Source organism: Montipora capricornis, chromosome 3, assembly GCF_036669925.1.
Source record: "Montipora capricornis isolate CH-2021 chromosome 3, ASM3666992v2, whole genome shotgun sequence".
Lineage (NCBI taxonomy): Eukaryota > Metazoa > Cnidaria > Anthozoa > Scleractinia > Acroporidae > Montipora > Montipora capricornis.
This window is the reverse complement of record NC_090885.1, coordinates 1,280,358-1,295,357: the sequence shown is the minus strand read 5'-3', so window position 1 is coordinate 1,295,357 and position 15,000 is coordinate 1,280,358. Positions and strand designations below refer to the sequence as shown.

Here is a 15,000-nt window from a genome sequence, read left to right as displayed (position 1 = left end):
GAGCTTAAGGTTGAAACGTGATATGGGAGAAGTTTTTTAGTATTGCTCTGTAAGCAGGAAGGGTTCACAGGCCTGTTGGAAGCGTGGTTGAGTTTCAACAAAATGAGCCCCAAAATCAGTGAAAAATTGTGACGCAGATGAATAATAAAGTAGCTGCCATTTCCAAAATGATGAAATTACCTGGTGATAAATAACGTCGAACGCGTCTTGGAGAGTAAATTTTGACTTTGCACAAACAAGAGTTGGGCGATTGTGATCTTTGTTTTGACTTCGCTCATTTCATTGTTAAACTTGATAACACTTGACAGAAAAAGAAACTTACAATAACCCGGTCTCTTGCCATCATTTGACACAGATGCTTCACTGTTTGGCGAGTAAACATGCCCAAATTCGGCTCGGCCCAAGCCTAATTTTAGGTAATCGCTAGTTGTTGTCCTTCAGTAGCATTTGGAGTAATGATTGCAAGTTCGAATGAGGCCTAACACTACTGTGAAGTTTTTTTACCCAATTATTCCATCAGGGATCAACCCTAGTATTGGAATTGGGCCCACACAAGGACAGAGAAAAACTCTGACCAGGGTGGGATTTGAACCCACGACCTTCGGATTAGATCACCGCTGCTCTACCGACTGAGCTACAAGGCCAGAACGGGAGCTGGCCGTGGGTATGTGAGATGTTATTCACAAGGACAAATTCAGTCAGTCGGTAGAGCGGCCGTGATCTAATCCGAAGGTCGTGGGTTCAAATCCCACCCTGGTCAGAGTTTTTCTCTCTTCTTGTGTGGGCCCAATTCCAATACTAGGGTTGATCCCTGATGGAATAATTGGGTAAAAAAACTTCACAGTAGTGTTAGGCCTCATTCGAACTTGCAATCATTACTGCAAATGCTACTGAAGGACAACAACTAGCGATGGAGAACTAACACAAACACACACGTACAACTAAACAAAGGAGAAATAAAAAGTCCACTGGCTGGGATATACATAGTAATGCGGAAAAAGGGGAAGCCAATCAATTATAATTATATATATATACTATATATAAGAAACTAGCAAATTATAGCTGCACAGGGGGTAGTTTAGCTAAATATGTTAAGATAAACACTTATCGATTGGTTGATTCAGTCGTTGGCGGACGATATTCTTCAGGAATGTTGTTGATATGAAAAGTATCAGATCCAATGATCAGTTTTCTGTCCACAACCTTTGCAATAGCACCTTTCTCCCTGGCTAGAAACATTGCTTCTATGAGAACATTTCGCTCCAGTTGTATAGCCTGTGCATAATCCTGCGTGATATAGGCGTTTTCAAACTTCCTCGATTTCTTCAACCGGTTTTTTGCTCTATAGATGTTGTCTCTATCTTCTCGACACAGGAATCGGGCGATTATCGGTCGTGGATTTGCGTCTGTCGCTTCTCGCGGTTTTCCGATTCGGTGAACTGCGTGGAATTGTATATTCTCCAGATCAATGTTCAGCTCATTCTCAATAATGTCATAAACTACATCAACACAGTTCTCGTCTCTTCTTTCCGGAATGTTCATGAAGCGGAGATTCTCCCTTCTTGAGTAATTTTCTAATGCGATGATTTTCTCCCTTTCCTGCGCCAAGCTTGCTTGTAAGGCTCGAATTTTTTTTTGCTGGTTTTGATAAGCGGCGTTACCACTACTTGTTTCATTAAATTAATTTGTTGGAGGTGTGAATCTAGTGTTTGCTGACTTGCTTTCTTGAAGTCGCTGTGAGTTTTGGCATCTGCTTCGATTCTAGATCGTTAATACTGTCCCACGCAGACTGAAGGGATTTTTCTACCTCTTTCAAATTGGTTTTGATATTTTCGACCTCCTCTTTGAATTTGGCACTGATCATGAGGCGAGATATTTCGGATTTCAAACTTCCGAAGTGCTCTTCAATTCTATCTTCCATGCGTGCAAGTTTGTCCAAAATTTGCTAAGCGATACATTATCCTCGTTTGCTTCCATTTCGTCACTACTAAAACGGGCGCGATTTCTTTTAGGCGATGGTAGTGAATGAGAGGACGAGCTTGATGTCCTAGCTTGTCTTGCGCTTCTTTTAGACATCTAAAATGGCTTCCCCAAAAGTTCGCATCACGGAGCTATACGCACGCGTCCATCCGCCATTACACTCGTCCCAGTCTGATAAGTGGAGTGGAGTTTCTATCCTTAACGAAAAGGTGTTTTGGGATGACATTTGTACTCTTCTTTTGAATGCCATAAACTGCTCCTTCCAAAAAGGGGCAGTTGTCCGTGACTCAGAGGCAAGGTAATATATAGATTTAGCCAAGCCTAAGAGCGGAGCTCCCTGGTTATTTATTCTTACTGTCTGTGGGGTTAGTGAAAAAAAAAAGGTTTGGAATTGTCCGGGTTTTGATGTTTCCGGTTGCTACTTTAATAATTAAATCATTTTCTCTGCTTTCTTCTAAAGAAGAATTCATTGCTTTAAACAAACTTCTGAAAACACAAGCTAGTGCGATTTGCCCCGAATTTTATGAGAACTCATTGCGATTACGTTTATAACATAAGGGCAAAATTTTCTTGTCACTGTCGAGGCACAACGAAAACCAGTTGGGCAAACGGATTAAAAACGCACTTCTTCGCTCGCATTTTAGAGCAAAACAAACAAACAAATCAACTTTTTCTTTATGTCCAAAAGAGTACAGATAATTGTTATTTAATTCCAGCTGACAATAAAAATTCGATTTTCATTCCTGAACAAAGGAAGAACCGATTAACCCTCTTTTAAATATACGCTTCCACTTTAAATAGCACAACCGTAAAACTAACGAACGGTTCAGTGCCCAAGGAAAGAATTTTTGGAGTAACTTCTTCCACTAAGTATGAGCTATTACTGGTATTTTGTTTTGTCGTTGTCGTTCTCTTTCGCTCCCCTTTCGTTTCTGTTCTAGACATGTAACTTATCAGAGCTTCTAAAGATATGCCAAAAATTGCAATACAGAGAAAAAAGCAGCTCTAAACAAATTAAAAATAAACACTCAGCTTTACGTTTATATCCCTCCGATGCTTGACTGAAATAACTGCGTAGCCACCAGTATGGAACACAGATATCATGATATGTCAAACTGGATTGAAACCAGCGAAAAATGCAGAAAGAAAACATCTTCCAAACCATTTTCCACCTGAATACGAGAAGCGTTGACTGTGTAAGAACTATAGTTTATGTAGTATTGCCGTGTAGTCGCGTCGAGCCACAGAAAGTGCGCGAAAAATGAAGCCTCGCTTATAGTTAGGTGAGTTAACCATGGGTTGAGCCTGCAATCCAATCTAAAACCAGTACCTGGTCAGCGGTTAACTTAAAAGAACAGCTGGCCTCGGTCAGCTTTAAGCTTGTGCCCGCGATATGGCCACGTAATACTGGTCAGCGGATACCTTGTTTTGACAGGTGTCAACTGATCAAAATATGGATGTCTAATGTCAAAGATGTATGCTGTAAACTAGCACGATACTGGTCACATTGGCATACATGGAGGGGTGGACGTAAGTACAGACGATCGATGACGTCATGGCTATAAAACCAAGATTTCTCGCATATTTTCTTAACAACGGTGCTTGCGCGAGGGGAGCTCTGCTATAATTTCCTTTTACCAAAGGAGTTCTAACCAGTAGCCCTTTTCACGGTTAGTTTTTCTCATTTGCATTACAATGTAATGTAGCATGTATGTGAGGCAATTTCGGGCTGTTTTATAGTTTCAACCCGAAATTGCCTAGCACCTACGTTAGATGACATTGTAATGCAAATGAGAAAAGCTAACCGTGAAAAGAGCTATTGGAAGCCAATAACGCTTCTAAATGGCATCAACAGCAATTAAAAATCTAACGAAACGTGTGCTCCCCAAAATTATTAGTAATGATCAAAGTGGTTTTCTAAAAGGACGTTCCATCGCAGGGAATATCTTATTAATTGATGGAATGATAAATTTCTCAGATAATATGAATAAATCCGGTATACGTTTGTTTACTGACTTAGAAAAGACGTTCGATTCGATTGAAGTTTTATTCGGACATGGCGGCCACTTGGTGTTTAGGGTCCCTAGTTTTGATTGCATTTATTGGGCTGAATTGTCATCGTATGTTGCCTGACTTACCTAAACAGTTTCTTAAGATTACTGTGCTGCCGCGATGGGAAAATTAGATTCCACTATCACTGTATGACGATGTTATTGGCCATAAAGGAATTTGTCAACTTGGCCAGCTCACAAGTCTCTTTAGGAATCGAAGATCTCGTATGAGCATTTCAAAATGGACGAAGCGTGGCCAAACTGGGTTACTGGTAGCCGGACACGGCCCTCCTATCGACATTACTATCTATACGGATGTGTCTATAAATCCTGGTCCGAAATTTCGGAACAACATTGAAGTTATAATTTAAAATAGGGCAGAATCAAAACCAAAGGATCGGTCGCGCCATTATTCAAATTTGGTTCAAGTTCATTGATTGCACCGCCTATTGTTTATAACAACAAAGCGCGGTTAATGAAGTGTTGCGTATTGAATGCCTAGTCGCTCAGGAACAAAGGACTATATTTGCGACTCTGAGGTCGATATCGCTGTTATTACTGAAACTTGGCTGAAATCTGCGAACGTCGCTATTAAAATTGCGGCTACTCCGACTGGATATCGGTTTCTTGACCATCCTCGTCCAGATAGAGCAGGCGGTGGCACTGGCGTTTTAGTTCGGGACTCGCTTGCAGCCAAACGAGCTAGTGGTGGTATTCTCAATTCTTTTGAATATTCAGAGTGGATTATTACTTCTGGCTCAAAACGCCAACGCCTAGTTGCCATCTCTCTGGTCGAGGCAAAAAACCGCATTTCAGCAATGCAGGAGGTGATAAGAAGTTTCCAAGGCTTCTGATGCAGCAGCAGTAAAGGAGGAACCCGAGGAGCAGACCACTAATCGTGTCAGCTCACACAATCTGGAAAGCATCCATGAACGCTACAACAGAGTGCTTGACATCCTCCGAGAAGAGCACTGCAGTACAACAGATAGAACTGGTGTGTCGCAAACGTTTGCGACGTTATCAGCCAATGATGGCTGCCATGCGGAGGGAAAGCCGGCTAGTCCAACACTTTGGCCTCAAACATAACACAAACTGTCGGCCGACAGGTTTTCCGGGGAGCTCTTCTTCACAATTACCGACCTCCCTACTCGCCTAATTATCCAATTACTGCGAGTATGTTTCTTACAGAATTCGCCGAGTTCCTGGAATCTATCGTCATGACAACTGAGCCACTGATAATGGCTGGTGATTTTAACATCCACCGTCGGACAACCATGCTGTTCGTTTTCTTATATTCTATATTCGTTAATGGGCTGACAGCAACACATTGATTTTCCAACTCATGTGTTTATTGATAACTCGATCCTCAGATTCTCGCCTTATACGAAATGTCCAACCTGATACTTATTTTCCCGACCATTGTTCGGTGTTATTCTCAATCAACACTTCAAAACCACAACTCTCCAGGAAGGAGGTGTCTTTCATGAAAATAAAAGCTATTGATACTACAGCATTTATGAATGATCTGTCTGCCTCTAGACTGTCAGGAACCTCCAACTGAACCCGACAAATTGGTAGACTGCTATAACACCACACTAGCTGAATTACACAGTTAGACGCCAAGTGCCTTGGTACTCGGATAAAATCCGTGAAGCCAAGAGGCAGCGTAGGCGTGCCGAAAGGAGATGAAGGTCTACTGGGACTGTCACGGATCTGGTATCATTTAAAAGGAAAAAAAATTATGTTACGCATTTGCTTAAAGAAGCTAAATCAGCTTTTCTTGCCGAGTTCATCGATCAAAATGCTGATCATCAAGAAAAGCTATTTCGAGATTTGAGAGACCTTTTAGTAGAAAAGAATACACTATGCTTCTCAGACTATGCTGACAAATCAGCGCTTACAAATGATTTGGGGAGGTACTTTGTGCAAAAAGTGATTCGACTGCGTGACGAGCTTGATCAGTGTGCTGTCCCGGATAATACTGACACCAATAGCGATTTACCAACTCCATTATTTATCGAGACATTTACGCCACTGTATGAAGAGGATGTGAGCAGGCTTATTGCGAACTCCAAATCTACATCTTGCTGCCTCGATGCTATTCCCACACCTCTACTAAAGTCTTGTATCGAGCCTCTTATCCAAGTGATTACGAAGATAATTAACATCTCGTTGGATTCTGGGATCTTTCCTGCAAACTGGAAAGTGGCTGTAGTTATACCTTTGCTAAAGAAATTGGGTGTAGACTCAGTGTTTAAGAACTTGCGTCCTGTGAGCAATTTGGTCTTCATCTCTAAGCTTTTACAGCGTGCTGTATTTAATCAGATATAAGACCACATCGTCCGGTCAGGTCTTTATCCGCTGTTACAATCTGCATATCGTCGACATCATAGCACGGAGACAGCGTTAGTCAAAGTCGCCAATGATGTTCTTTTAATCATAAACTCGCAACGTGTTGCGCTACTTGTCCTCTTCGATTTAAGTGCCGCATTTGACACGGTGGATCATGGAATTTTGCTTAGACGCCTGAGCACAAGCTTTGGTATACGCGGAAGAGCTCTAGAGTGGTTTTCGTCATACTTGTTGGGGCGTAGCCAACGTATTCTGTTCGACGGGGTTAAATCAGATAGCTTCGATTTGCGCTTCGGTGTTCCACAGGGAAGCTGTCTGGGTCCGCTTCTTTTTGTGGTTTACGCCTTCAAGCACTTCGAGATAATACAAGCGCACCTTCCTGACGCTCATTGCTTCGCTGATGACATTCAACTTTACTTGTCTTTTAGGCCCGATAGTCCGACGGATCAGGCAGAGGCGGTGTGCACCATGCAAAAATGCAATGATGACTTAGGAAAATGGATGTACCAGGATAATTTAAAAATTAATGATGATAAGACTGAGTTTCTTGTTATTGAATCTAGACAGCATTTGTTGAAAATTATCTCCTTGTACGATCCGTGTTGGCACAATTGACATCAAGCCCGTGTCTGAAGTGCGCAATCTTGACTCCTGGTTTAACTCTAACTTCTCCATGTCTACCCATATTTCTAAGTCCTGTAGTGCGGCATTTTTCTGGCTCCACAATATTAAAAGAATAAGTAAATGTTTGCATGATTTACACTGGTTGCCAGTTAACTATAGAATACATTTTAAAATTTTACTTTTAACTTTTAAAGCGGCACTAAACGGTATGGCACCAGCTTATATTAGCGATTTAATTAATGTAAGAAAGCATGCACGTTATTCACTGCGCTCTAATTCTAGCACTATTCTATTACATCCAGTTGGGAAAATGAAAAAAACCTTTGGTGACAGATCTTTCAGTGTAGCTGCGCCCACACTGTGCCACTTATGTCCAGGTTTTGCGCGCAAATGCGAAAATTGCGATTTTTGCGAAAAATCGCAAAAATCGTAACTGGCGTGGAACGCGCTCCCTGCAAGCCTGGGCAATATTGATTCTATTTTAACTTTTAACTCTTGTCTTAAATCATATCTTTTCAAGTTAGCTTTTAGCCTTTAGCGCTTAATTACTTTATTATTGTTTAGTACATATTTAGTATATTTCAATATTGTAATGCGCTTTTGATCATTGCATGTTAAAAAGGGCAATATAAATTAGTAAATTATTATTACTATTATTTTATAGAAAGAGCGCTTTTACGTTTTAACTTTGGAGCCTCAACGGTGAGTTGGTTCAAGGGATTTTATAAAGATGTTTCCATATATACGCCGTTATCCGGAAACAGGAGTAACACAAGTTTACACAGAAAAAGTAAATCGTAATAAAATCGTACACAATATAATATGGGGATTATGAGATTGTGTCTGATATCTTGTCTTTCTTTCTCCTCTTGTCCCTCTTCTTCTCGTATGAATTGAATCTCGTCTCATTCACTTATTCACAGGTTTGACGGATCAGCTGTCTCTATTCAGTTCGGTGGAGAAACTTTGTTTTCCATTGGGCAATTGCATCACCTCATTTCAGCGTGCTCTTGCAGGTGCCTTTATGCCTACGTTTAGGACGACCAGCTGAACGTGTTCCTTAAGATAATTCACCACACAATAATGATTTCACTGGACGATCATTAAGTCAATACGCCGACGATACGACATTATTATTAGATGGCTCAGAGGGCTCCTTCCTTCATGCAATTGAAGTTCTTGATGTTTTCGATTAAAGGCATTGCGGAAATATTGTTGAGGAAGCAAATATTTCCCCGTTTGCGGCTCCAGGAAACATTGTTGCAGAAACAAAATTTAATTCCCAGGAAGCAAATATTCTCTGAATTCGTTCAGAAACATCTTGCTTCCTCAGCAAATGTTTCCTCGTTTGCACCCCGAAGAAAAATTTCGAGAAACAATGTTTCCACAACAATAATTCTTCGTTTGAGAGGGCCTTTACGGGTAGGTTCAGCAATAAAAAGAGGCCCGATACAATGTAATAAGCCAGACATTGTATGGGTGGAAGGGGAACTGCTTGCACCAGGGAGTATGGTTTGTAACTGACAAACATGCAATGCTTCTTTCAAATTATAAACAAAGGATTACAAAAATTCCAAAATGTGATTGAATTACGGCAATTCAGAAGTCTTACTTTAATAGGAAAAAAATCACCCTCATTAAAAGTATCTTGGTATCCCAACTTATCTGCATCTTACGCCACTCCCCACTATTACCGCGGCATTACAAAAAAGATAAGAAACTTTTCTTCAAATTTCTGTGGGACGGTAAAGGAGATAAAACTAAAACAGATTTCATGACCAAGGAATATAAGAGGGGTGGCTTAAGGATGATCAATATTAACACGTCCAATCAATGTCTTAAGTTTTCCTGGATCAAGATAGACTCCTCATAGTCCCTTCTGAGTCAGTCGAACCGCCCGCTTATACCTTTGCTCACGCAAGCGAGCCGAGGGGAGAATGGAGCTCGCTCTATCACCTCGGCTCGCTTGCGTGACCAAAACGGAAGGTTCGACTGACTCGGAAAGGACTGCGAGCAGTCTGGGATCAAGAACTACCTTAACCAGATGAACAATAGTTAAAGGAAATTTGTTTTTGATGGCAGGTTTACGAATCTTGGAGGAAAAGTAACTTCCTCGAGCAATCTTCATAAAGCTGATGTACCTCTGGGATTAGCAACCCTTTCTTCGTGAGGTTTTAGAAAACTGGCCTGGGTTGCAATTGACCCGTATTTTACAAACATTGGTGGAACCACAGTGTTTGTAAGAACTCTAATTTACTGGACGAGAACGGTATTTTCCTTTCTTTTTACGAAATGAGGAAAAAGATTCCTGCCCTAAAATGGCTAGAATTTTACGGAGTTGTTTCTGCGGTTAAGTCGTTATAAAGGAAATCACACAGCACTCCGATGAGGGACATGGGTGCGAAAAAATCAGTAATTTTAAATAAAACTACTTCTAATCAGTATTTGTACTTCCTTTCTGGAGAAAAGAATTATTCCTCGCATCTGGAGTCAAGAAAAGTGGCTTAGAGACCTTCACGGTGAAAATCATTGTGATGTGGACTGGAAGGTAGCATACCCAATAGCATTTAACTGCACATATTTTACTAAATTAAGAACCTTCCATTTCAAGTTCTTACATCGAAGGATTGATATAGTTGACAGTTGCTACACTTGTCAATTTTCTTATAATTTTGAAAAAGCTCTCCCATTACTGCGAAACCAGTTGCTCGACGGGCGTTACATAGGTCAATTTACCTTGCAACTTTTCTCGTTTTCAATGATCGCATGAGGGTAGAGGAATATTTTGGCCGATGACGCAGTTAGTCGCGACGCAAGTCGCAGGACAGATGTTACACTACACAATACTTGAAAATAGTCGTTGCAACGTCGCGGGAAGCTTTGCGGATAGTAGGACTCAATTCTAATCCGGCAAGGATTTTTGTAACTTAATGCAGCGTTTCAGGCCGTTGCAAGGTGTCTGTTACATTAGGTAATGTTTCGTGCAACTTGTTTTCCCATAGCGTTGAGAGACAAAAAAATTGCATCAGCGCCGTAACGAATATCTTTATGAAATCCAGGAGGCGAACGCCCACATGATGATGAAAAACTTAAAGGGAAGAGGGTTTACCTGCCGTTGAGGTTGTTGGCTCTTCAAATCCGGTGCTGCCACAATAGCCATAGCTGCAATAGCTTGAATATATGGAAGTCAGATGATAAACGTAAAATCCACTGCAGTTGCGAACACTGATGTAAACAGATTGATCACAGCATCCGTAATATCCCATGAAACAAACCTTGCGCACGACAGCACCATCCTCCACGGAGGGGTGTCCTCCAGTAAGCCAGCCGGGATACCGCTTGCCACAATGACACATGTTAACGCAGGTGTCAGCCATTTGGTTTCCAGCCTCTCCCTCAAACCGATGCCAGCCAGGATTGAAATCGCCCTTGCAAGGATCAACCGATAGTCCGTCCAGTCTGTATGTTGTTGCTATACTGGAATCATCGAGGATTTTGTAGTTTGAACATTCTGAGGACAATTTTAAAAAGGAATTATTAAAACACATCGACTTAGTTATCTTGTAATGATGACAATACTGGTGGTAATACGGGTCTTAGTCGAATAGTATTTGTTTCGTGGTCTTTTTGAAGTGCATCCAGAGAATCAAGATCACACGCCGGTTGACATACACCAAAACTGCAGTGTCCCTTTAGTACTCTAACGTCCCTTTGAGATAAAGACACATAAGGAGGACAAAACAACCGTTTTTTTATGACTGGTAAAATTTCACAAGGAATGTCAGAGTTCTTCGAAAGAACGCTGGCTGGACATTTTGAGGTCTACATTCGTTTTTGCAAAGTCAAAAATTTACAGAAAACTTTATTTTTACTACATAATCAGGATCCCACAACCAGTAACCTATATAACTCCAATATTATGACCAACGGCATTTTTACAGATCTATTTTTAGACGAGTTAGTAAATAAGATTTGGATTGCACCAGTGACCATTCTCAATCCCATGGGTGATGATTTGTCATGCAAGACTTGCGATTAGATGGAAAGATCAGGTTTCGCGGGAACATCAATCTAAAAATAATGCGGTCTGTAAAAACGCCGTTCCCCAAATACAATAAAGTCATGGACTCATGAGGTAATTTAATCTATTTTAAAAGCATGGCCGTCATATCTGATGTTTTTTTTTTTTTGCCACGCCTATTTTCTGCTGGGAAAGGCATTTCTGTTCGATTTTGAGGTCCGAAAGGTGCTTTCAACGCATCATAAACACTTCCATTTGTCCCACCAAATTTTGAATAAGCATTGTTTTTTTTCCTCTTAGGACCACTGTAAGTCCCAAGAGAAACAGGAAACAATGCTTATGCAAAATGTGCGGGAACAAACAAAGAGCATCATCGTACTTTCCGACTCGAGCAATAGAGCTGTTTCGTATTTTGATTTAAGTACGCCCTTAGGGCCTATTTTCTAGTGAACACGTACAATCACCACTCCCAATGACAAAGTGTGTATTGCGCTCTTATATGGATCCCGAAATACCTGGAGATGGTTGGAGTAGTCAAGAATATGATCTATATACTCAGAAGCAACATGGCGAACTGGGAGACAGTGACTTCAGGAGGATCGGATCTTGGGAAGGTTGACGTCAACAGAGGACCGTTTCAAGGAGACTCCTTATCACTACTGCTGTTTGTAGTCATCATGCTGCCAATGACCCTAGTACCATGAAAGTTTAGAGCTGGATAAGACCGGCAAAGGACACGAGGCCATTACCCACTTTCCATTCAAGGACGATCTGAAGTTAAATATGATGCTAGGAAGACCGACTAGACTCACTGATTCAAGTGATAAGGATTTTCTTGCAAGATATTAATATGTAATTTGGGCTAGACAAGTGTGCTGTCCTGGAAATGAGAAGAGGAAATATATCTACCCGACAACAAGCACATCAAGGAAGTAGAGGAGTAAGGCTATAAATACCTTGCCATTTTACAGTTGGACCAGACATCGGAGTATATGAGAAGAGTTAAGAACTTGTGTAGATCCAAACGGAATGGAGGTAGCCCGATCAATGGCATCAATGCCTGGTCGTTAGGCGCAGACTATCACAAGAGGAGTAACGAAGAGCAAGTAAGGAACTGGAAGGAAAAAGCCCTACATGCAGAGTTTGTTCAATAAAAATTAGATGTAACAGGAGATGATCTATAAAGATGGCTTTGAAATGGTTCTTAAAAAAAGGAGATAGAAGGCTTGATAGTGGCTGCTCGAGACCAGCTTTAAGAATAAACTCGTTTCGAGCACAGTAAAATTAAGACCTCTGAGACACCACTGTGAAGGTTGTGGTGAGCTTCTAGTGAAGCACTCCAACATATTGGGTGTGGATGCGAGAGGCTTGCCCAGAGAGGGTACAGGGAGCGGCATGACAAGGTGGTACTGTGTGTACACTGGGAGACGTGCATCCAGAAAGTGCGGGATAGAGTGCACCGACAAGGGGAATGACCATCGACCCCTGCCACAATAACAAACTCTCTTTCAATGACAGGAAACTCTCACGTGGCACGTTTCTCTTAAAGAACATCGGTCAATGAAAGGACAAAAACACAACCTGAAATCTTAAATGGCGCCATTAAAACGGTAATGTTAAAACGCAGATCTTGCAGATTATGCAGACAGTGCAGATTATGCAAATTGAGTAGTTTTCCACTTTTCTCTTTTTTAGATAATTATACCTACTCTTTGTTTAATCGGTAGTTTACATTACCCACAAAGTCATCTTTACTCGCCTTTTCTCGGAAAAGAAGATAGCGGGATCAAGTGCCATATACCAATGCCGGACGCGGTTTAGGCTAAGCTGTATTTTTACTGGTATGCTGCTGGCATGCAAACACAACCGTAAGAAAGCTTAAATAAGTATGTAAATATTCAGATGCCTTGTTGTGTTGAGTTTTAAACACTTGCTTTCGAATTGCTTGATAAGCTATGTCACTTACATTTGTTCGTCTGTCTCACAATGTATATAGTTCACTGAAGATTTGTTTGTCTGTTTTAATTGATGTCGTTTGTGTTGAAAGTTCGATTTCAGAGTCCTAAGACGGCGATTTACAGGTACTTTTTTTTTTGCTGTCTAGCAAGTTGCATTAGTGAAAATACAACATAAAAAAAGTAAGAATGTTCAAATACACTAATTACTTAAGAAGCATTCTATTCCCTTCAAGTGCACGTGTCACAATTTGTACTGTTGACTTCGTAATTGTAGGCTGTAAAACTCACATTTTGTAACTTTGAAATTGTTTTTTTTTTAAATTTTATATGAAGGAGAAATAGGCCATTTCCGAGTTCATGTCGACCTCCTCTTCAAAGCGAGTCCAAGTGCGAAGTCTTTCTTATGAAAATTAGTTTTCATTCATATGGAAAGTAGAACTAATTACCATCACAAAAACTTCGCACTTAAACTCGCTTTGAAGAGGAGGCAGACATGAACTCGGAAATGGCCTATTTTATGAAAGTACAGAAATAAATGCCTACATGTAATTCTTAAGCCAAAAAGGCAGCGAAGGAAGACCACGCGTTGCTCATATAACTATTAACGATGAAACCATGTACAGCAAATTCTCTACTTTTCGGCCAAATTTGACAAGTGTCCCAAAGTCTTTTGTCCAGGATCTGGCTCAGGGTTAGTTTACTTACGACGTATGAAAAAGCATTCTTAAACCGACCTGTCATACGACTGAACTGCGGGTAAAAATACGAGTTAACGGCTCCTTCGGCAAACATGGTATGTTGACAGAAGGGTAAAACTGGAAACTGAGAAAACATGATACAGCTTGAAGTATTAAGGACTTGTTACGCTTATTTATACATGCCATGCTACACCACAGCCAAAAAGTACTTACTACAAAGCCTACGAGCCCACATCGCCCAGTCCTAAAGTTCACTCCCAATAAGGGCTATGTTGATTCTAAAGTTGCAAACCTGGCATATTTTCGCACGAAAAGCATTCTCAAACCTCTAAATCTCTGCCATCATTTTGGATGCGGATTTTTGTTGATTCGACTGATCGGGTTTATACTGTGTGTGCTCCTGCTCGGAAAATCCATTCTCGTAGGGGTACTCATATTCAAATCCAAAGGAATGTTGCGTTGACCCAGTGCCAAGGTTTCCCGCTTTGCGTAATCTCCACATGACGTGTAAGGCCACGTGATATTCAAGAAGTTCGATTTGAAGACTGCGATCTCCAAACATAACATGCGAGGTCAAAGATCGCTGAAATTCTGTAGTTTATCGAATTCATAGGTAATTACAAAAGGAAATATGAAGGGTTTCCTGTGTGTGTTGCAAAATGAAATGTTTGTGATTATTTATACCAACAAAGGGACATCACATGTCAATGCATAACTCTTCTTTCAGGTTACCAAATGAAAAAGTACTGAGTCTGCACAATCCGACTGCAATCTGCAAAATATGCATTTTGACATGACCATCTCAATTATAGAAGGTAAATTATTTTATGATTATTTATTTATTTATTTAGTTATTTATTTATTTATTATCTACAGCCAGCTATCTCTTACCTGGTGGCTTTGTTGCTGGGGTGACGGAAGGGCTACTAAGTGAAGATACTGTTCAACAAGAGAAAAAAAAATATCAGTTATTAGCTATAATGCATTCTACTCTTATAAAGCTTTCAACAAGGTAGTGGGTGTCACTCAACAAGACAAGATTCCAATTTGAGTGCGCGCTACAGGGTCCAAACCACAACGAGTGAGATTACGGACCCTGCTTTTTCCGAAGTAACTGATTTCCTTATGTTTCCCTATTTAACTACAGGGAAGAGGATGAAGAAGTATGGAAAGACTCTTTGTTTTCCTGCTGGATGGGATCGCATTTTCACGAGTGGATTGGGGTGTGGGTTTGCATTTTCAACAGAGTTCCCGACAGAGTTACAGGAATGGGGTTGCAAATTGTCGAGATTTGGGGGTAAAAAAAATTCTGGCTA

General features: G+C 40.8%; 1 protein-coding gene across 1 annotated transcript in view; it reads right to left on the bottom strand.

The window, feature by feature from the left end:
* LOC138039699 (uncharacterized) overlaps nt 1-15,000 on the bottom strand; it is a 229,285-nt gene that overhangs the window by 173,391 nt on the left and 40,894 nt on the right. The window contains exons 10-11 of the mRNA XM_068885545.1: nt 14,576-14,623; nt 10,117-10,518 (exon numbers count right to left, since the gene is read on the bottom strand). Coding sequence (XP_068741646.1) covers nt 10,117-10,518; nt 14,576-14,623 — 450 coding nt within the window. The remainder of the gene's footprint in view (nt 1-10,116; nt 10,519-14,575; nt 14,624-15,000) is intronic.